This window comes from Glycine soja, chromosome 9 (genome assembly GCF_004193775.1).
Source record: "Glycine soja cultivar W05 chromosome 9, ASM419377v2, whole genome shotgun sequence".
Lineage (NCBI taxonomy): Eukaryota > Viridiplantae > Streptophyta > Magnoliopsida > Fabales > Fabaceae > Glycine > Glycine soja.
Genome location: NC_041010.1, coordinates 42,430,015 through 42,452,350, shown reverse-complemented (window position 1 = coordinate 42,452,350; position 22,336 = coordinate 42,430,015). Strand labels below are relative to the sequence as shown.

General features: G+C 31.8%; 1 protein-coding gene across 4 annotated transcripts; it reads left to right on the top strand.

Moving 5' to 3' along the window:
• The first annotated feature begins 1,682 nt into the window (after positions 1-1,682).
• LOC114424977 lies at positions 1,683-6,197 on the top strand. 4 transcript variants are annotated; one of them, XM_028391688.1, is made up of 4 exons: positions 1,683-1,825; positions 3,702-3,894; positions 4,560-4,739; positions 5,303-6,197. In XM_028391688.1, coding segments are annotated over exons 1-4 (1,014 nt in total). In that variant the 5' UTR covers positions 1,683-1,823; the 3' UTR covers positions 5,942-6,197. The 4 variants fall into 4 exon arrangements, with proteins under 4 accessions (XP_028247489.1, XP_028247487.1, XP_028247491.1 ...); XM_028391690.1 differs by having other exon boundaries at positions 1,703-1,825; positions 3,744-3,894; XM_028391689.1 differs by having other exon boundaries at positions 1,703-1,825; positions 3,720-3,894.
• The last annotated feature ends 16,139 nt before the right edge of the window (positions 6,198-22,336 follow it).

Below are 22,336 nucleotides of genomic sequence, written 5' to 3'. Positions count from 1 at the left end.
TGGGGCGGGTCGGGTACGGGTATTATTTTCCCAATCCCTTACCCCGACTCCTCAACATATCCTCACACCTGTACCCGATATTTGACGGGTTTGAGTTTATTGTCTCATCGTCGGGTATCCCCAACCCCGTTTCACACACCATTTAGAAAAATATATTTTTTTTAATAAAAATTTGATTTTAGGAAAAAAATAAATTAATTATTAAACATTTATTTTTAACTACTTATATATCAATAAATTTATTATAACACATGTGTCTACATAAATAGTTAAGAAAATAATATTAAATTATGTAAAAATTTTAAAATAAAATTAACTAGTAATAAAAATTATATACCTTTTGATTAAATTATGCAAAAATTCTAAAGATTTTAAGTGCCGGGACGGGTTCGGGTTCGGGGTCGGGACAGGTCTAGTAATCCCATACCCGTACCCTACTTTTGGTTATCGAGAAAAACCCAAACCCGAACCTATACCCGATCAACTTGGATATTACGCGTCAAAATCGAGATGGATTCAAGTGGGTACCCACGAGTACTAATTTTTTAGTCATCTAGGTGGAATCAATTTTACTAGATAAGATCCAACGTGGAATCAATTTTACTAGAAATAGCCTAATTTCTGCAACGAAACAGAGCCAGAACTAAATATGAACACAGAAGAGATCCCAAACAGGGACACTCATGAGAGCTTCAACAAGACACGTAGCTCCCAATCTGGGAAATGACGTGACCATCTTCTTTCTTCAATTAATCCAATCCAATCTTTTATACAGCATGCTACCGTCGTATTAATGGTATGCCTGCTACAATATTTTCTTAAAAAAATTGTTTCTGGATCATATTATTTTAAGCTTTTAGAAAAGTTAAACATATTTTTATATGTTTATTCATAATTTATGAAATCTCTTTTTCTCTACTCACTGCTTTAATTATTGAAATATATTAATTTTTTGATATTTTTATAAGAAATAAGTTTTAGACTAATTTGTAATTTGTGTTCCTTAATTTTCTAAATTCATATTTTGGTTCCATTGATATTATAATATTTAATCTTCAAATTTTATAAATTAATGATTTTTATCTTCTAATAAATTATTAAATAATAATTATAATTAATAGAATTATTAAATTAATTATAAATTGAATAAAAATTATTAATCACAAAAAATTTAATAAAAGATTGTTAATATAGATGTGGTGTCGCTGCCATGAAGTCGTGAACAGTAATAACAATAGAAGTGAAAGATGTATTTGCAAAAAAGAGAAAGATCACAATGTTGTAGATGATTAAGTTTAATAATTTTTTAATTAAAGTTTTAATAATTGATGATTTATAATTAAATTAATAATTTTATTAATAAAAAAATATTTGTTACTAATCTATGGGGAATCAAAATTGATAATTTATAAAATTAAGAAACCAATGTTATAATTAAAAATAACGAAATCATAAATTTAAAAAATTAGATAGAATAAAATTATAATTTAATCAAAATTTTAATATAAAATACACTAAAATTTATCGCTTGAAAAAAAGACCGGAGAGGGAACATTAAATATTAACGAATGTATAAATGGATTGATGTACCTTAACATATGATATATGTATATCTCTTGAGGAGGCTTTACGTGGCAGGTCGAGGACGCTTTCATTGCCACCTATGTCATGCACTCCCTTAAAACTCACATCACACTCTTCCTACTACCACATTACATACATTATCTTTCTTTGCACGCTCTTACTCGTTTCCTTTGTCTTTGTCTTTCTCTTTCGGCTTTTTCTTCTGCTCCACTGTTTCTATCCCTTCCTTTCTGTATGCAATGTAAGTGTTGGTTACTCTCCTCTCTTCCTGCCAATGGATTTCTTTGCCACACATCGCCTTCATTGCTTCTTTCTTTTTTTCCCGGTTTTTGCTTGATCATTTCGGAATTACATTTCAATCTTCTGTTTTCTTTGGTTGGTTGGTTGTTTGGATTTGAGTTTTCAGTTCAAACCCAACTTTGCTTTCACGTTTTCATTATCTGGGCTCTGTTCATTTCTTTTAAAGTTGATTCTTTTTGTGAATTCATGGCCGTGGACGATATTACTAGTTTTGCCTGCGGATGGTTTGTTTCATTATATTAACTTTTTTTTTTCTTTTTTCACATTTAGCCTCGTTCTATCAATCGTTGTTTGGGGAGGTGTTTGTGCTATTTGTGCATCTATGTGAAATGCTGATATAGTTAAGAATTCCCTGTTGTTGCCATTGCTATAATGTACTTGGTATCGGTATCACTAATAGACATGCAGAGGGGTTTTTTATTATGTTTTCTTGTTCCTCTCTCGCCGCTGCTCTAAGTAGATTCTTTAAAAATTGGTTTGAAGTTCTGGCTTACCTTTCACTTCTAATAGAAGTCTGATTCTGGAACTGGGTTCATTCTTTTACTAATTCATGAATCCAGTAAGCGCATCTAGTTGAAGACACTCGGAAATGAGTTTCTGTGATGCCCTTTTCTCAAATGTGGTTATATGTATCTTGAGCAAAGACACTTTGACCTTTGGAAAAAAAAAAGGACATTTGTTTTGTAAGCTTGGGATACAGTATTCTGCTTAAGTAAATATGCTCAATCCAATCAACTGTAGGAATAGTTTTCGTGAACGATGCCTAAGGATTTGAAGTCGGAGCATATTTAAATACTCTTTCACTAGGAGTGTTCAGTGCTCTATGGAAGGTTGATTTGAAAATGTGGCCAAGTTAAAAGCAGAAGAAAATTTGTTTTCTTTTTTATTTAGTGTCATCATTAAAAAATTTGTTTCCGAAACTTGCACCTCTGTATGTCAATGTGTATGTGTGCCTTGATCGGTAGGAAACTTGTTGTAACTTCCATGGAAGCTTGTAAGATTATGACCTTATATTTGCTGCTCATGTTGCCAGTTTGTTTTAGCTGTGGGTTGCGCATTTGAATTAGGGATAAATGTGTTCTCCACCATGGAAAGACTAGGAAAATTAGATGTTTGATTAGTGTTGGTAGTTCAAATCAAGACCAGCTGCTAAAATTGAGGCTAACCATTTGAATTTTTTTAAAATTTTCAGTATATTTCTTCAAGTGATAAACTGTTAGGAATTAGGCAAGGGAAACTTAGAGAGATAGTTAGTTAAAGACTTGAAGGGATCAACTAGATAAATAGGGGGAGTAAGCAAAAAGGAGGCATTCTGTCAGGTATCATTTGAGAGAACTAAGAAGTAGCACTGATGTGAAAGGAGAAATCCTTGTAGGATAAGGAGAATTCTTTCTCCTATATTCTGTTCAATATCATTCAAGCAATAAAATCAATCTCATGGTTCCTAATGTTGACACTAAAAGCCATCAAGTTTTTTTTTTTTTTTTGAAAAGCTTTTAAGTTGTAATGTAATATGGATTTCTTATTTCTAATATGAAGTCTTACAGTTGCATCATTGTCATCTAAGGGCTGTGCTTAAATCTATTTATTCCAGTGAAGATAAACAGTTTTCCACTTGTTTGTTTGCACCATAACTGATTAATCCCCAATAATTTTTTCACATGGATTTATTGACTTTGCAAGATGCTGTGACAAACTGTGTTAGTGCAACATCATGGAACTTTTCAACATGTAATGATTAAGAAGGAAGATCATTCATTTAACTGATTAATGGCACGGATTTCTGAGATAACTAACATAATACTTTTGGTGACAAGGTCTTTTTCTCTACTTAGATTGGCATGCTTGTTTGGTATCAGAATCGCATTAACTGTCATATATACTTGGACGGAGTTGATCAGGACTTCAATTAGCTTCCATGTAAACATAATATTAAGAATGATCACATGGACATTTGGGCTTATCTCCCTGCCTGCAAGAGTTGTGAATGCCTTTCAAAGGGAGAGGCAGGTTAGTTGTGTTTATTCTATTATGATATTTGCCCCTAGCATGATGCAATTCGTTTTTCCTTAAGTTAAATATGTTTAATTTGTAATTACAAGTTTTGATATCAGCATAATACAATTCATTTTGCTCAAAATATCAGAGGTAATAGAATTCCAACACTTTCCCTTTCATAGAGCTGAAGGATGATGGTATAGCTCTCTGGCCAGAACTGGTGCTTCATGAATAGGGTTTAGGTGTTGATTTTTTTTTTCATTTGCACCAAGGATATCCTCCAACCGAAATGATTTTGCCTCTTCCAATAAAGTCTTTTCCATATACATGGCCAAAAATCAAACCCCCACAACATGCTCAAGTGGGTTTAGTGTGTTGATTGAAGTCTGAAGATTTAGCATTGAATATAGTTTAAGATCAGATTAATTTAACTTACCATTGGAGCAAGAAGGCAGAAAACTATATAAGGAACCGTACCTTTGATAGACTAAGTACATGCAAATTTTTGTTTTATTAGGTTTGCATATGTTTTTTTTTTCCTGTTACCAAGAAAGGGGATAGGAATTGGGGATGGGGTAGGCTGGTGCCATTGGAGTGGTGTCTCCACTTTTTATTCTTCTCCCTAAGCATGAAGTTTATCTTATTTTTAGATCCAATGGTGTTATGTTATTATGCAGCTGGAACAAAAACTACATGAAATGCACATAGAGTTGGAGAATCTAGTGTGGGATAAGAAGGAACTTCAAGAACATTTTCAAATGGCTGTCAAAGAGCGCAAAATGATGGAGATACTACTGGCAGAGCTTGAAGAGGAGCATGATATGGCCATTGCAAATATTGAAAAGTTAGAGGGAAAGGTAAAATTTATCAGTTGCTTGATGCTACTAGCTGTAAGACTTTTACGGTTGAGCTTATGATAAGGTGAACTTGCTATATCCTTAATAAAATTAAATTCTTGAGAACATTTCCTTTTATGGATTTTTGTTCAATATTCATTGCATTTAAAAGTCTAATAGATTAACATTGGGACAGACACCAAGGCAACTGTTTTTAATTTATATCCAAGCTAGTAGTGGTTTGTTAGTTCCAGATAATTATAATAATTTTAAGTTTTTACTTCCTGAAAGTTATAAACCCAAAATACATTTTAAAAGAGGCTTCAAAAACAGTATTAAGTACTGCACCTAGTTGTATAGAATTGGCTTCTAGTTGTAGTTGACACCGAATAACAAACAAAATGGTAATATCTGCAATCATCAGAAATGTAAGTATTTGATCAGGTTGTTAAGATTAACATGTATTTTGCCAAAGTCAGATAAAATTTTACTAGAAAATACCATCCATATTCTGTAATTATATCAATGTTCAGATAGCTTTTCCTCATTTGATGCTTTGTTTGTCACTAATGTCTCCTTGACAGTTGCGGGATCAGACAAATGAAAATCTTCGGCTGAAAGAAATTCAAGGAAAGGGATACTGGAGCTCCAAAGACCACAACAACACTGACAGAGTCCAAACCATAGATGACAGCAACTACAACATTTCTCATCCTATACTCTCACTGAACTCCAACTACAACGGCAGTGGAATCACCCTTCAAGATCTTCTAATGCGCAAAGATATTTGGCAAGATGAGAGCAAAACCAGAAGTGAGTTGCTTAAACTCTTGAAAGCTGTACCAAAGTCCGGGCAAGTTAAGTCCGAAATGAGGGAAGCACTAGACCATCATCGAGACATAGCTCTTTCACAATCACTTTTCAGTGCCCTTATGTCACTTGTGGTTGGAGTCACTGCGTGGGAAGCTGAGGACCCTTGCATGCCTCTTGTGGTGGCTCTCTTCGCCGTAGTAGGCATGTCCTTGAAGAGTGTGGTGCAGTTTTTCTCCACCATTAGAAATAAGCCTGCATCTGATGCTGTTGCTCTTTTAAGCTTCAATTGGTTTGTTCTTGGCACTCTAACCTACCCTACCTTACCAAGGGTTGCTCGCATGCTGTCTCCACTAGCGCAACGCCTTATGGACCAAACCATGATCCGGTTTGGTCTCCTTTCCTTAGCTTGACACTGCTTTTTTTCTTTTCTGTTGTGTTATATTATTATGTGCAGTATAATCTGAATTTTGAGTCCTATTTACTGTGGTGTGCGTTTCTTACTGCTTGTAAAATATGATGAGGAATCTCTGTAATTTGGTTGTCTGTGATGAGATATTCTGCTTTCTCTGTTTCAAGCTCACAAACATGAAAAGGAGATAGGAAATCAGTTTTTGTTTTCTTTACCATTTTTCAGAGTTCAGTAAGAGCTATTATTGTTTTTGTTAACTTTGATCAATGTTCTGCAGGATTATTTAAGGATCGTGCATGTTTGATTTATTTACATTGGGAGAGAAGAAAGAAATAGTGATTTTATGATAGTTATATTGTTTCTATAGTTTTTTTTTATCCTAAAATACACTTTTTGTTCCCTCGTCTTATTTTTGTTTCAGTTTGTCTTTTTAAGTTCAAAAAGTTTCACTTTGCCTTTAAAATGTCTTTATTAAGAGAAATTCTTAAGGTGTTCCTAGACTACTATCTGTTCATGGTTTTAACTTATGTTTATATAATAGGTAGTGGTCTAGAATTAATATGACACTAGCAGGGACCATGGTAATACAGAAACACCTAATAATGCATCCTCTAATAGTCCAAAATGGTCCTTCTGTTAGTTATATACACTAACAATGTTGATTTTTGTTGATGCAATATTTGTCATAGTTTGTCACGTGTCACAGTCATCAAGTTAATCAAGTTAGTGTAGTAAACTGGTGAAAAGACCAACTTGTCTAACAGATATGCTTTAAGAAATCACAGTGAAAATTTTTAATCATAAGAAACTAAACTGAAACTAGAAAATAAGATGATAGACCAATGATTGTATTTAGCCTTTCTTTTACAATATTAATTTTTCCTTTATCTCTTTTTATCATATCATTGATATCAATCATGTAATTTTACAATTCTTTCTTTTCTTTTATCTCTATTATTATATACAACACAATTTCTCCTGTTATATCACTTTCATAAAATGAGAAGCTTTATATAAATCCAACCACTATTTAATTTTGTGATACCTCAACTTGTGGCTTTTAGGATGAGGTGCTGAAAGTAATGCGACAGTTAACCTTTACCAAAACCGTCAACCTCTAAGAGTTAGGATTTCCTTGTACTTTATCCAAAAATTTGCAACATTGTACATAAAAATGTTTAGTCAGTTTAGACATTTCCAAAAGGCAATGGCACATTGACACCTGTTAGGCTGGGATATGACTAATTGGTATGTGGTTAAGGTTGGGGTCCCATATGAAGGATACATTTTTCCTTGATTGTTGTATTATTATGAGGAAATGTGGAAGTTGCACATCTTTAAGGCTCTTTATGGTAGGCCTAAATAAAGCAACATGATGAGAAAATATGGCATAAGGTTTGCCTAGTGTTGTAAGAATATTATATGTCTATCTAGATCATTCCACCCCACTTTGCCACTCCTGTCACCATCTTTCTAATATTGAATTAAGAAGTGGATGGTCCACGAGGGACCAAGTTTTTTTTTTGGATTGATTTGTCCTTACAACGTCAACAATCTATTTTTGTAGGGGCTAAAGAAAGCACACAAATATGAAGTCGGTGTTATTTTTTTTTTTTTTAATCAAGCATTATGCCTATATATTCCAATTGAAGCATGTGCTTTGTTTTGGGACACTTATCCATGAAAGGTGAGATGATGAAGGGATTTGATTGATCATATAACTTTGACGTATGTACCGCACTTTGCAAATAAAATACTATAACCCTTATGCTGTTAGAATAACATGAAGGTCTTCTAGTTTTGTGCAACCTACTCTACTTTTGGCATATATTCTATTTCTGTATGGTTTATTATCTTTGAATCGGAAAGCACTGTCTGGTGGTAGCTATTTGGAGTCAGAACTTAGCACCCACAACACAAGTTTTACCACGATTTCAACAACAATAAATAAGTAGGCAACGGTTTTTCTTTTCTTCTCTATTGAACATAGATATGTATTTATGCATGGTCACTAAGAGCATCTCCAATACTAAACGATTGGAGATATTAATCTCTTTTCGGAGAAAAGTTGACAATTTGTTTTTCTATATAAACTCCAAATTTAAAAGATGGGAGAAAAATTGTTTTATTTGTTATAAGGATTAAAATATCTTTGTAACAGAATATCATTTATTTTTTTAAGAATGAAAATATCAACTCTTTTTCTCTTCTTTGTCCTATTTTTCTCAATCTAAATCTAAATTGTACTCATTTTTTTTATTTTGTCATTTCTTTATACCTTGCTTCTTTCTTTCCTACTTCTCATGTCCAAGTCCAACCAGAGCATTAGTGCACCCAACTTAAATACGTTAGGTTCATGCAGAGTTCAGTACACTTATTTTAATGCAAGTCTTCTTCATGTTAACATATATATTAGGTGGTGCTCCCATGATACTATGATAGTGACATTCAACCATTTTTTTTTAAACAAGACGAATAAACTTGCACTGTCATGAATGGCTAGTACTCTGCTATGGTGTTGCCCCATGTGGTGTAGGTAAGGCAATGCCCTGTTGTTAATCCATTCACCAACTCTAGACATCTAACTCCTTGACTTGCTAGAACATGCAAAGGGAAAGCTTCATTTATGCCCTCGTGTTTGTTGGTAATACACATTGTGTGGTGGATAGAATACGTCCTATTATCAAACTAATAATTAATATTTACTGATAAAAAAAAATAATAACAAAGGCAGAAATCAATAGTGTCTCAAGATCAAATAATATTGACTAAATTTAACATTTGTGTCTCAACTCAAACTTGGCATAGAGAAAAGGACAAAAAATTTACTGTATTACAATTAAACACATTAGAGTCGTATGTTTAGTTATACTCATCTTTCAGTTGAAATGTTTTATCAAGCCCCATGTTTTATAAGATGGTTGTGTCTTGTTAGAGATTGAAAAACAAATGTAGTGTTTTGTCGGGTGACGAAAATCCATTGGATTGGAGTAGCACTGGTCAGTGGTTTTCTTGCTCAAATACATATTTAAATATCGGATCGCGTGTCTTTCGATTTGGATTGAAAAATTGTCTCGTAGTGGAGTCTTCAATTACAATCCATCTAAATTAGATAATTAAAATATAAAAATGAATAAAAATTAACAAATTATACCATTTAAAAAACATTTTATCTCGTAAATTTACCCATTAAGCATCAACCCACAAACCAACCCATTTAATCCACTATTTGAACTAAGAAAAGTAAATCCTTAAAAAATCTAGATTTAGATCATTTAATCTTTTTTTTTATTAGACCAAAGATAATCACGTTTGATTTGAATAACATCATTAGGTAACTTTTTTTTTTAGTATTTGATTCAGTTACATAACTGACTCGAAAGACTTGAATCTAAGACTTTTAATTAAACTAGGATTACATTAGTTTTTTTTTTCTTGATCTTAACTCATACAAATAGCAAGTTAATTATACGACACAGTCTATGGACTTAGGTTCATTTATCCAACTTCACCTCTGGGGGCTGAGCTTTAGACTTTTCTATTCGTTTGAAGGCCACAACATAAAAAATCTAGATAGACGAAAGAAAGACTCCATTCCATCACAATGGTTGCAAATTCCAATCGCAATACGAAAAGAAAAGAGAGACGACAAAAGAACTACCTCGGGAACCAGATTTAATTCTTACATCCCCTTCAACTACGATATAGAAAGCAAAAGCAAGACATAATTATTCTCTCCCTTTGCTACTAACAAGGATTTATAAACATAAATTAATAGTTGATTAAAGAATATCCCAGCACGCCTTTCACACAAAATGGATTCAAATCTTTATCTGCCCAAATTGTCAAAAGTTAATCAACCGATCAGGCAATGAAAATATTACAATAGCATAAAAGTGACTTTTACCTCATGAAATTGTCCCCAATTTTTTTTTTTCTGAAACTGCACTGCTTTTTTCTTAAAAAAAAAAAACTGCTTTTGGCATAAATTTTAACGCACGCTACATTTACCTTAGAAAAATATTTAATTTTGTCACTTATTATGTGGATACCGTGTGTGTTGGATTAGTTATAAAAATATCATTCCAATAACTTTTTTCTAGAAAAATACAATAACTTTGTAATTGATTATATGAAATAAATTTTATGTTTGAATAGGATAAAGGAAACGTGATTTCAAGATTCATTTATTTAAAAAAATTGTTTTTATAATAAACTTACAAAAAAAAATGTAGGTAGAAGTAATTATGTTTAATGGCATTTTTTATCCCTAATTTTTTAGTTTTTCATAAATTTTACCACCAACAAATTAATTTAACATATTTTACATTTAACTTTTAAGAAATTTGTAAATTTTACCTTTTCAACAGTTCTAAGTGAATCACTAAACCTAATTCTTAGTTTTCTTAGGGTGAGGATAATTCAAGTAACTCTGGGTTAATGGGTTTTGAATCTTCCCGAGTTTACATCAAGCCGTAAGCATCTCTAGTCGATCTCTAAGTTCCTTGACTTTAACCGAATTACTTCAATAATCTTGTATTGGCTATTGTTCTTCAATTTTTGAATGATGAGCTTAAGGCGATATTTAACAAGCCATGACAATAGTGGAGATACATTGTTCGGTCAAGACGTTGCACACAGTGGATGGAACATAAATTGGATTTGTATATGATTTGACATTGGGATTTCCTGGTGGTAGGGTGGTTAATTTTATAAAAGATTTTTAGGGTTTAAGGGTCAAGGAATCAAGGAATCAAGACAATAGTTTGGAATATACTGAAGTAGGAACAATGCAGGTATTGGCCTCATTTGTTCCACTTGAACTAATTTTAAATATAGGTTATTGATTTCCACCTCAACTAATTTAAGTATATATTTTTCAACTTTGGTTGTATTAATCATTTTCGGAAAGATATTTTAATTAGTTTTTAATTTTTTTACTAGATGAAAGACTTACTTAACTATTCTGTAAATAAATTTTTTTAATAATTTCTCAATAACTTTTAATTTTTTTATATTTTCTTTTTTTATCCTTATTATATTTATCAAATTTTCTGTTTATCATTTTTAAATAAATCATAATTTTATTATTTTTTAAATTATTTTATATTTTTTAATTGTTTTAACAATTAATTTTATCGAACAATTATAATTAAATAAATTAGTTTTTTAGTTTTCAACTACTTTTTTATTAGTTTTACCGAGCATAATCTTTATCAATTAAACCTAAATTAATTTCAGTAAGTATATATTTTTTTAGCTTTATCAATTTTACCTCTTAAATGGTGCATGGACTTAAAATAGTGGTGCATGAGATATGAGGATCCCCATTTTTTTGGATTGAATATGATTCAAGTTTTGTAATTCATTTGACCTATTTTAGTTGTGCTCTTACACATCCTTACGATTCAACTCCTCTAAATTAAATAACTCACTTTAAAAGATAAAGTAAATCATCTAAAGTACTAAAGGTTTACGGTTTAATCCACACACTGCTCAATTAATTTAGACTTCTTAGTAAATAAAGTAAGTAATATGACTATTTAAAAAAATCAATAATTATTTTATATAATTGAAATATCAACCGATAATTTTCATCTCAACAGATGATTTTAATTATTCTAGTTTTGGTCACTTTAGAAGATCTCAATTCACACCATTAAAGGTTATTAATCAGTTAAAAAAATCAAAGTTGAAAAGTTCATTTAATACAGTCTCTCTAGGATGGTTATAAGATGACTAATAGGTTGGCAATTTTGTCTTATAGTAATTTATTCTGTGTTACTTTGTTAGATGGTCTTCTTGTTGATTTGTGAGAAATTATTATTTTTGGACTTTTGTGGTATTTTTATTTTTATAAAAAAAGAGAAGAATATACAAAAAATAATAAACATCTTTTTAAGAGAAATTTTTTCAAATATACAAACTCTTAGACTCAATGTCAATTTCAATCATAATTAATTTTGTAAAGTTAAAATCTTCTCAAGCTAAATATATAAATATTCCCTAATTATCTCCCTCCAACTCGACCCAATCCACTATTATTGTGACTTACTTTCTTAAATTAGATCTCGTAACCAATCCATCGCTTTTGACTTACCAAAAACTTGCAAGCACAGATCACCATAACCAATGATATATGTAGCCATCTTTCGATCTAACTCACCTCCCATTTATTTTTCTCTCTGATATGCTTGCCAACTTTGGCAAAGTAGAGCCCAACCAATTCATCACTCAAATCTTGCCTAACTCTCACTGACTATATATAGAAACACAGCCTTTAAATTTTTTCCTTTAAAAAAAGTCCATGAAATAGTTATTTATTTCCCCATATTTATTTATTGTCGAGCAAACGGTATACAAAGTGCAGCCCAAAGCGGCCCAAAACGGCGTCGGCTAAACCGAACGTTACAACAGTGAAAAGTGTGAAAGTCGGGTCAGAAAACACGTTTGCAGTGGCAGAAACACGCGCACGTGCAGCCACGTACTTCAACACAAAACGGCATCACTTGAGTAAATCTTTCCAAAATCCATGTCCAAAATTTTCACGTCTCTCCCTGCCGCGCTTCTTCAGAAAAAATAAAAATAAAAAATAGACCACTTGCACAGTATTAATCGCATCGCATCAGTGAGAGCGTGTTATGCCACGTGTCCATATCTCCTTCGTCTGTGCTCTTTATAAATAACCCCTCGCTAACCCAATCCTCACCCGTTCACCACATAGGGTGTGGGTTGGGGTTAGCTTCGCGATTCTGATTTCTCTCTCACTCTTTCGTCTTCGCGGTTGAAGAGAGAGAGAGAGCGGTGGTTGGTGGTTTTGGTTTGGTGAAGTTCGATTCGATGTGATGCCATGCGATTGCGTTTGGGGATTTTGATTCTTTCTCCCTCACTGTGCGGTCTCTAATTCGCTTGGTGCAGGTCGGGAACCGGTTTTCGCGCGGAATGGAGGAGCGGTCGCCGGCGCCGAATTGGATCCCGCCTTGCATCAACTGAATCGGAGGCCGCGGTGAACCTTTGCTTTGTTTTCCGCTCAGATCTCATCTCCGAGATTCCACTACCCGTAAATTTTATTTATTTATTTATTTTAATCTCTGCTTATCAGATCCGAAACGCTTCTAGATTTAAGTTTATCGTTTCTGTGCGGAAAGCGTGGTTTATGCTATAGATCCCGATGCACAGAATCTACATCTAGGAAAAACCGGTTTCTGATTTGCTTTTTCCTTGTTTGGATTTTCACTTGACGTGCTACCTTTCATCGATTAGATTAATAATCAAGCTGAATTTTTTTTTATTCAAATTGAAAAAATCATGGATTTATTGTATTGGTATAGGTTAAGCTAATTGAGATTGCGAGTCGGTTGGAAAAAAAAAACATTTTGAGGTTTTCTGATGGTGTTTGGGCCTTGGTTGAATTAAACTGCATGCTACGGTTGCAAGTGTTTAATTCGATGCATTCCATTGCGGTGCTTGTGCGTATTCTAGTTCGAGCTATTTCATATTATTTGAAATTGCTTTTAGAACGGAAGCCTTAAGTTTAAGAAACAATTGTAGATGAATTGTGTAGGATATTGAGCAATAATGAATGACCTGTTTGGGGCATGATTTGAGTATTTGACTCTCAGTTTAACTAGCTTCTAGACATAGATACCCAAGTTAAGACTTGAGGATGGTTTCATATTGCATACTAGCTATGCCAAAGTAATTGATCTTATTTGTTTCCATTTCCCTTGAGATTGATTTGAATGTTTGATGCATAAAGCAATGGGACTTTCATATATCAAAATGTTTTGACTTCTATCCATTTTAAATCATGTGAATTGAAGTAACATTTTCCTGTTGTAGCTTAAGATGAATATATCTCATGCAGATAGTATCTATTACACTACCTGGTTCTAACACTCATCTAATAAAAATCTGGTCTTCAAATTCTAATATATTGTCAAATTGAGAAACCCACTTTTGTAACTGAGAATTCATATTATTTCTTGGATGGGGCAGTGGCCTCAAGGATGCCTATTTATGATTATGAGAAATTGAGAATGTGATTGAAAGTCTAGAGATTTATTTATTCTGTGTTTCTTGCCAGTTATGGTGCATTGATTGTTTGTTTCTTTTTTCACGGTTATCTTAAACAGACCGCTAACTTTATAAATTCATTTACTTTGAATGCCAAGTTATCTATATGTTACGATGTATGATTTTTTTCTGATCATTGGATCTCAGACTAATTAATTCTTCAATGATTGATGCATAATGCTATAACAGATAGCAGGTTGACCACTATTCTAAAGTTGTGAAATACACATGGCATAATTTATACTCCACATTTATAGATGCTGAAAATAAATCCCACACTTAAAGATTTTTATAATTAATGATTAAAAATCAGGAATTGAAGATTAATACTTATGTCAATAACAATAGAGATAACAGAGCAGGGTCACAGAGACTAGAAAGAGAACAGAAGCGAGCAGGGGCTTTGCTAGAAAATGCTGAAAGATGCCTGAATACATGTTGGAGAAAAGTGAGTGTTTGTCCAGAGGATGATATAAAGGATTAGAGAGAACCGAACAGAGCAGGTTGCAGAGGTGGGTAGGAAAATGCTGGAAATCATCAGAGAAGAACGGTGTTTGTCCAGGGAGACAACACAAAATTAGGTCACTGAAAGCATAGGGTTTCAGTTTGAACCTTTTGCTTTAATGAAAGGGGATGAGAAATTATGTGTCTGCCCCCTAAACAGCTGTAAATGATGTTATTTACTGCGGTGAAATTGGATTTTTGTTGCTGTTACCTGTCATACCACCTGCATCTTGCTACACAAACCACTATAGTGGTGGTGACCGCTGCATTGCCAAGCTGTAATGCAGATTCTTCTCTGTAGCGTCAAATTGTGTGACAGTGACACCATGCCATGATAGTGGCATGATCTAGCACTATTGACATCTGTGGATTTGTGTGTTAGTTATGGAGAGTGCGTTTAGGGAAGCACCAAGCTCACATTCATCTGAATCTCACGTGCCTTCATTTATTTTTTCTTTATTGTTTTTAATTTTGGAGGTGTTATTTTTTGAGTGGTTGTGTGCAACAGTGATGTGTTGGGGTTGTTTGTAAGACCTTCTTGTTAGTTATGTATCTGATGGGAAAATGCCTAGATACATAGTTTCCATAAGACAAGTTTGTTTCCTTTTGTATATGGTGTTTTTTGTTTTTTAATTACGTATTACACTGAATACAAATGGTCTGCAGCGAGCCTGAGTATCCATGCAAGCATGTTGTTGGTCCGATCTTTAAAAATAAAACGTCCGTGGAAACAACAAATTACTTTTTTAGTTTAATTATAGATTGTAGATTTTTCCCGTGCATATGTGGAAATGTGATTCTTTTGCCCAAAAAACTTGTCTCTCATAGTGTTTTTTCTTAAAAAAAATTTACATATAAGAATAGTGGATTTGTCTTTTTAATAGATGCGCTTACACAATTTATAGATGTGAAATAATTCACCTCTGCGTTTACATAGTTTTGAAACAGCTTAAAGTTTTGATAACATTATGAATCTCAAATAACTGTTTTTAGTAGTTCTATTTTTGCTTATGGTAATAAACTTACTTGGGTAAAAGGTGCTGCCTTTCTCTGCTCATCTAGATTTGTGAAAGAACAAAAGTGTGCATAAGTTGTTCATGTTAGTGTGTTTAGTCATTTTGGCATATGAGTGAACTTTGTAGTCAACATTGTTTATAACTTGGTCCTTCAAGTTTCTGTCTCTCTTAGTTGCCGTATTGTTCTTTTAATTTGAGCTATCTCTTGACATTATGGCGTTATGAAATTAAAATATCATGTCTGAATAAAATGGAGGCTTGGAGATTATTTGGAGAAGACCCTTATAGGCTGGCAGCTCTTGAGACTATGTCCTGATATACTAATATAAGCAATATCACTACACTGTGTCTCTGTCCCAGGACTTGCACTTTTGTCTTTTAATGATAATAATAATTATAACCAAATAGAAATAAAATATACAAGTGGAATTAAAGCCAGTAATTATGGGGTGAGATCCCATGCTAATTGGTCTGTCTTATCTTCGCACTGTCCGCAACTGATGTGTGTGATGCCAAATAACGGTGTGTATAATTCAAGAAAAATTGGCCCTCTAGTTCTTTGGAGGGGAAATGATTTAATAGGGAAAAATCCAGAGTTGCATGATGAATCGGGACTTGATATCTGCTGTTTGATTTGTTCAGGAATTGCCTAATTTGAGATATTGATGTAGACTAGTATATATTGGCCTACGACTCAACAAGCCAAAAATGGTATCTAGAGACTACAGAGCATTTAGGGTGGTAAAAAGTGCGAATACTTGGGCCAATCTTGATAGAATAATGACTTCTTTTTTACTCCCTTTTCTCGTGATTATTTCATTTTACTATTGTATAAGGATCGCCTGGAAGGAAACTGAATGTTTTAAGTTTGATTAAAAACCATTATATGCTTTAAATTTTAAGGATTAATAATGTTTATTTTGATTCATGATAGAAAAAGTTAAGTTTGTGCAAACAAAATTGGATTTTGATATGCAGGTATTAATTGTGAAAATTGTACTTATTTTTCAAAAATAATGTATCAGAGTAATTTTTATTAAATGATTTTATTAAAAAATAAACATTTAAAGATGAAACATAATTTTTTTTCGATTTTAATCAAACAAATAAATTTATAATTTTTAACTTATCACATAATTATCTAATATTTAATACATATGATTCATGGTGGATCCACTCATTCGGTGTGGGGGCAAGTAAATTTTTTTACTTAAATATATTGAATAAATATTTTTTTGTCCCATAAAAAAATAGATCTTGTCTATACAAGATGATTTTTGTAATAAGATGATTGTAAATAGTTGTAAAAGATAAAAGAGAGAATATAATGATACTAATTTTACCCATTTTATCCTTTTAAATTTTATTATTTTTAATTTTTTATTACCATTTTTTATGAAATTTATATAATTTTTTGGTTGAGAAATTATTAGACTATTTTTTGTTCTCACTGAAAAGAATCTATGGATCCACCGGTGCATATGGTGATAATAATTTCAATGAAGATATTCATAGATAATTATAATTATACCATATAGTGATTTATAAGATAATTTCTAAGTAGACTTTATAATAGTGTTTTCGATTTCAAAATTAATTTCGATAATCATTAGATTTTGATAGTAATTCTAATAGTAACTAGAGATAGAGATTGCAATATTAAAGGTTTTGAGAAGAGATAGAGATTGAAAAAAAAAAAGTATTTAGAAAGATGCACTAAAGTAAAGAGACATGAATTTATAAAAAGATGGGAATGAATATATACATGATGACCTTTTAAACAATAGTCAATTTCAATGTGCGGCATTGTTGATATTTGAGGAATTAAGTAATAATGATTCAATCTATCGATAAACCGTCAAATGTCTTATTTATAAATTTTTAATATTATGATCAAATTTTATTATTTCGACACTATATAACAATATGTCTAGCAGTATTTCTAGATACACATATCTAATTGTGTAATTTCTTTACTAATATTTTGAAATTCAAAACAGCCTTATTTCTAGTGCTTTTAAACTCCACACACACTCTAATAAAATCATCAAAGTCTATTAAAATGAATTCTTTCCATGACCAACATAACTTCTCAAATTTTATTTTTAATATTGATTATTTTTCAATACACTCTTTTTTTTTCCGAGACAAGTTTATCAAAATCATGAAAATTTTATAACTCAGATAAATTTTACAATATCAGAGTTATCAGTAGGTTAATAATTTTTTGATATTACTAATCTTCTCCTTTATGATATCATTTTGTAAAATTCTCAAAGGCACACATTAACAGAGGGATGGGGGAGAAGGGAATCGATACATACATTTCCGGGTTGACACATTTACAATGTGTGTCTACGTCAAACCTCACGATTGCAATGGTATTATAATCTATTGCTGAGTCAACAACCCTCTGCAGGAGATGCTTATTGATTTGTTTTATATAGAATGTGTCTAAAAATCAATGTAATGGCGATTTTGAATTTCATTTGCTAGGCATCTTGCACACTATTATTAGTTTTTTTTTTTATAAAAAAGAATGCACTATTATTAGTTAGAATAAATAAAAAATTGGAATTCTTCTTCGTTTCTTCGTAAAGAATCAGTCAAATAAAATATACCAGAGCAGTGGGCATGTAATTTTATACAAGTTTCAGATTTCTGTCTGGTACCTTTTCACAGATGTATGTTACGTGAATTTTATGAACATGTAGAAATTTGATGTTCCTACTTATTTCTGTTGATACCGTGTAAACTCTAAACTCTAATTAAAAGGTTTCTCCACTACTAATTTTGTTAGTCCATACATACTTCATACTATTCCTGGATGTATTTCAGTTACTATTATGAATGAAATGAGGTAATTCCATTTCTGTCAAAAAAAAATTAAAAGGTTTCTTTTTTATATAGAAAATGGTCTATCAAGTATTTTTAGTACGGCTTCTGATTCCTTGGGGGAGTAACATTCGATTTCTCGTGTCACTATCTGGATTTCGGTTGATATGATTTAGAGTTGAAAGTTATTCCTTTCGACTAAAAGATGCATGCAAGAGTTGAATTAATGCAAGATATTTCCGGTATGTTGTTTGCTTATGCTGTCCTATTTTATAAATATTTTTTAAATTATGTGACACTGAATTCGAATGTCATATTTCAACCAAAGAGCTGTGCTATTTATGTTTAGCCTGACAATATATTGAATTTCTCTAAAGTTTAGAGGATATAGTGCACAAATTTTAACCCTTTATTATAATATAATGGTATAGTAGTACAAAAAGAGCTACCAATATTTTAGAGGTTTATTTTAACTAATGTAATACTTCCTTTAGTCCTTTATATATAAGTAACAAATGAGTGTATTTCCTTTAAACTTAGATATAAATAAGTAAAAAAAATAAAATTATTTATAATAGACTAAAAAAATTTGTATAATTTTTTTTCTTTTATATATTTATTATTATTTATTTGTGTGAAATAAATTACAACTACAATTATAATGGAATAGACCGACTATATTTATAACATAACTCTACAATCGTGGACATGCCAGTGCACATCTTTGTTGGGTCGTGCAAATTGGAGTATATTTGCTTAATGTTGAGGACTGGGCTAGAGGCTAGCACGGTGTAGTATATCCAATTCTTTTCAGTTATTCCAAAATGGCACTTGTTATTTACACTATCATTTTCTAAGTACATCCCATCTCTTCTTTTTAGTTTTTAATGACCTGTTATACCATTTTTCCTTAAATACACCCCTTGGAACCCCCCCCCCTCTTCGGTAAACTCCTCAAAGAAACACAGGTTCTTATTTTTCTCCCATCAATTAATATATTCATCTCTTTAGATATCTTACTAACATGATATTTCATGTTCATATAAAAAAAAGAAATAAAGTTGTGACGAGATAAAACAAACAAATAGTAGTACTGAAAATATCTTTTTAGAATAATGTATATCTATTCTAGAAATATATTTCTAGAACTATGACATGGTGGAGGAAGAGGAGGTGCTAGGGCTTTAAGTGTAGGGAAAATTTTGTCCATTCAGATTACATGGGGTGCAGGAAGCAAAAATAGGAGGTGCATGAGGAAATTTCCAAAAGGCTAGGGTTCAAATGACCCAATTGCAAAACTAAAATAAAAAAAAGGACAATGTTATTTACTCGCCATATTTTTGGAATATCAAAACTACCGCACCTTTAGAGGTATCTTGTAGAACTTTGGGATTCTTATGATGGATATGTTTACCAGAAGAAGACCCACCGATTAAGTGTTTGAAGATGATCAAAATCTTGATAACTTTGTTATAACTTATCCCGGTAATCTTTTGCAAAATTTGGACCATCGACTCATTCCAACAGATGAAAGCATCATTAATTTGAAGCGATTGGAATCTTAATCCAAATGTTGAGAAGTGCTTAGTTTCACTTTTTAGGATTATACTTGTTTTATGAAATCACCAAAAGAAAAAAATGGACGTGGTTGATGTCACCGGGGAGCTTAATCGAATTAGAAAGATCTTCCTTGTTTGTGAGACAAATTTGGATCTTCTTAATTCTCCACATATAACTATAGGACACAATTGTTTTTTTTTCTTTCTTTCTAAAAATAGTTTTAAGTTTAAAAAAATTCCATATATAAATTTATTCTTTATTCCTCTGTTTTTATGAATTATTTAAGAAGTATATGAAGTTTTCCCCTTTAAAATTAATAATATAGTAAAATTGAGGATTTTACATGCTTTATGTGCATTTAGATTTTCATTACAATTGTGATAATTAAACACACCCTTAATTACTTGCCACTAGCTTCGACTATTAAATGGTTTTGTTTAACGTAGATATAATTTGATTTTTCTGTCATCTTGCCACGTTTATAAAAATTCCAATCCTTAAAATGGAATGTAGTTCTTGAATTTCAGGTGTTACACTTGAGAAGAATTAAAGCTAAAATCAAATGTCACAGTTGTTTTGGAAACAGGTGTATGCAGCTTGATGTATTGCCAATAAACTTAAATCGGGTGCAAAATTGTCTACTAATTAATTTGCCCCAGTATTTCTCTAGCCATCTTAATAAACGAATTAATCCTTTATGTAATATATATGATGTTCATAACAGATGTAATACTCCATCCAATTAGTAGACTTCTTGTACTTTCATGATTTTCTAAATTTTTCTGAATGCTCACAAAGTATGATCCATATTAATCCACCAATTTGTTTATTTTTCATAGAATCATATTTCTAATACTGTTGAGAGACCGACCGATAATGATTAAAATAGGTGTTTGATGATTTACGAAAGATTTCCAATTTATATATATATATATATATATATATATATAATATGATGGAGATTGAGTATTTAGTAACCACTTACCCTTGAAACGGCCTATTGGTTTCTAAATTTCACTTTCTCATTTAGGCAATATGAGATTGTTGATATTATCTGTCAACCCATTTGCTGTTAGGAAAATTTACTTCCTAGGTATGTGCCTGCGTTGATCAATTCATTAAAAAGAAAGAAATCAGGCTCCTTTTATACAATGACAAATATTTGGTATGTGTTAGTTTTCTCGTTTGCCCTACAGCTTCCCATCGTAGCTTCAGTTTGAACATCTTAAAATGTGTGCTAAGATCAAACTAAATGCACCCTTGATTGTTAACTCTGCAGAACAAAACCTCTATCTCCAATATAAAACCACAATATATGGACCAAGGATTGTGTATTAGTTTGCTTCTATTCTTACTGAGAATGACATTAGGATTTATCCTAGGAGAACAATTTGTCCCAGGAGAGCAATTTATCGCCACAGGTGAATTAGGATAGCTTAAAGAATCCTCCTGCAAGATATTTCCTATTCTAGACGTATGCTGAAGGCTAAATTTCCTAGAACTCTTGGATAGACTTAATTATGTTTTTGGTCTCCTTAGTATTTTTTTGTTTTTGGTCCAAGTTTATTTTTTTAATTTTAGTCTCTGTAAATTTGTGTTTTTTTAATTTTGATTCATATAAGATATTTTATTTATTTATAGTCTGTGTAAGTTTACGTTTTTTCAAATGGCGTCTCACATGACATATGTGAATTGACATCTTTATTTGGTTGTTAGAATAAGAATGTTTGTATGTTATTCATGTATCTGATGTACAAATGCCAAGATACATGAGTTTCCAAAGATTAGATTGTTTCCTTCTTGTATAGGGTGCTTTTGTTTTTGAATTGCAAATTACATTATGCAAATAAACACATGGTCTGCAGCGAGCCTGAATATCTATGCAAGAATGCTGTTGATTTGATGTTTAAATATAAAATGGTTGTGAAAACAATAAAATACTTTTATAGTTCTACCGAGGTTGTGTAGATTTTTCCCCCACCTCTGTTGGTGCATGTAGAAATGTGATTCTTTCCTCCTGGACACTTGTTTCTCAAAGTATTTTTTACTTTCTAGGATTTCTTCAATATAATGAGCTATCAGTATTTTTTACATATAAGAATAGTGTATTCTTCTTTATAATAGACGGGTTTACATAAATTTGAATCAGCTTAAAGTTTTAATAGCATATGAATATCAAATCACTGTTTTTAGTAGTTTCCTTTTTGCTTGTAATAATATACAGAACAACTTAATTGGGAACAATGTGTCACCTTTCTCTGCTCATCTAAATTTGTGAAACAACTTAGTATGATGCCAAATGACGGTATTCAAGAAAAAATTTCCCCTCTAGTTGTTTGGAGAAGTAATTTAATAAGGAAAAATTTCGAGTTGCATGATCAATTGAGGCTTGATATCTGCTGTTT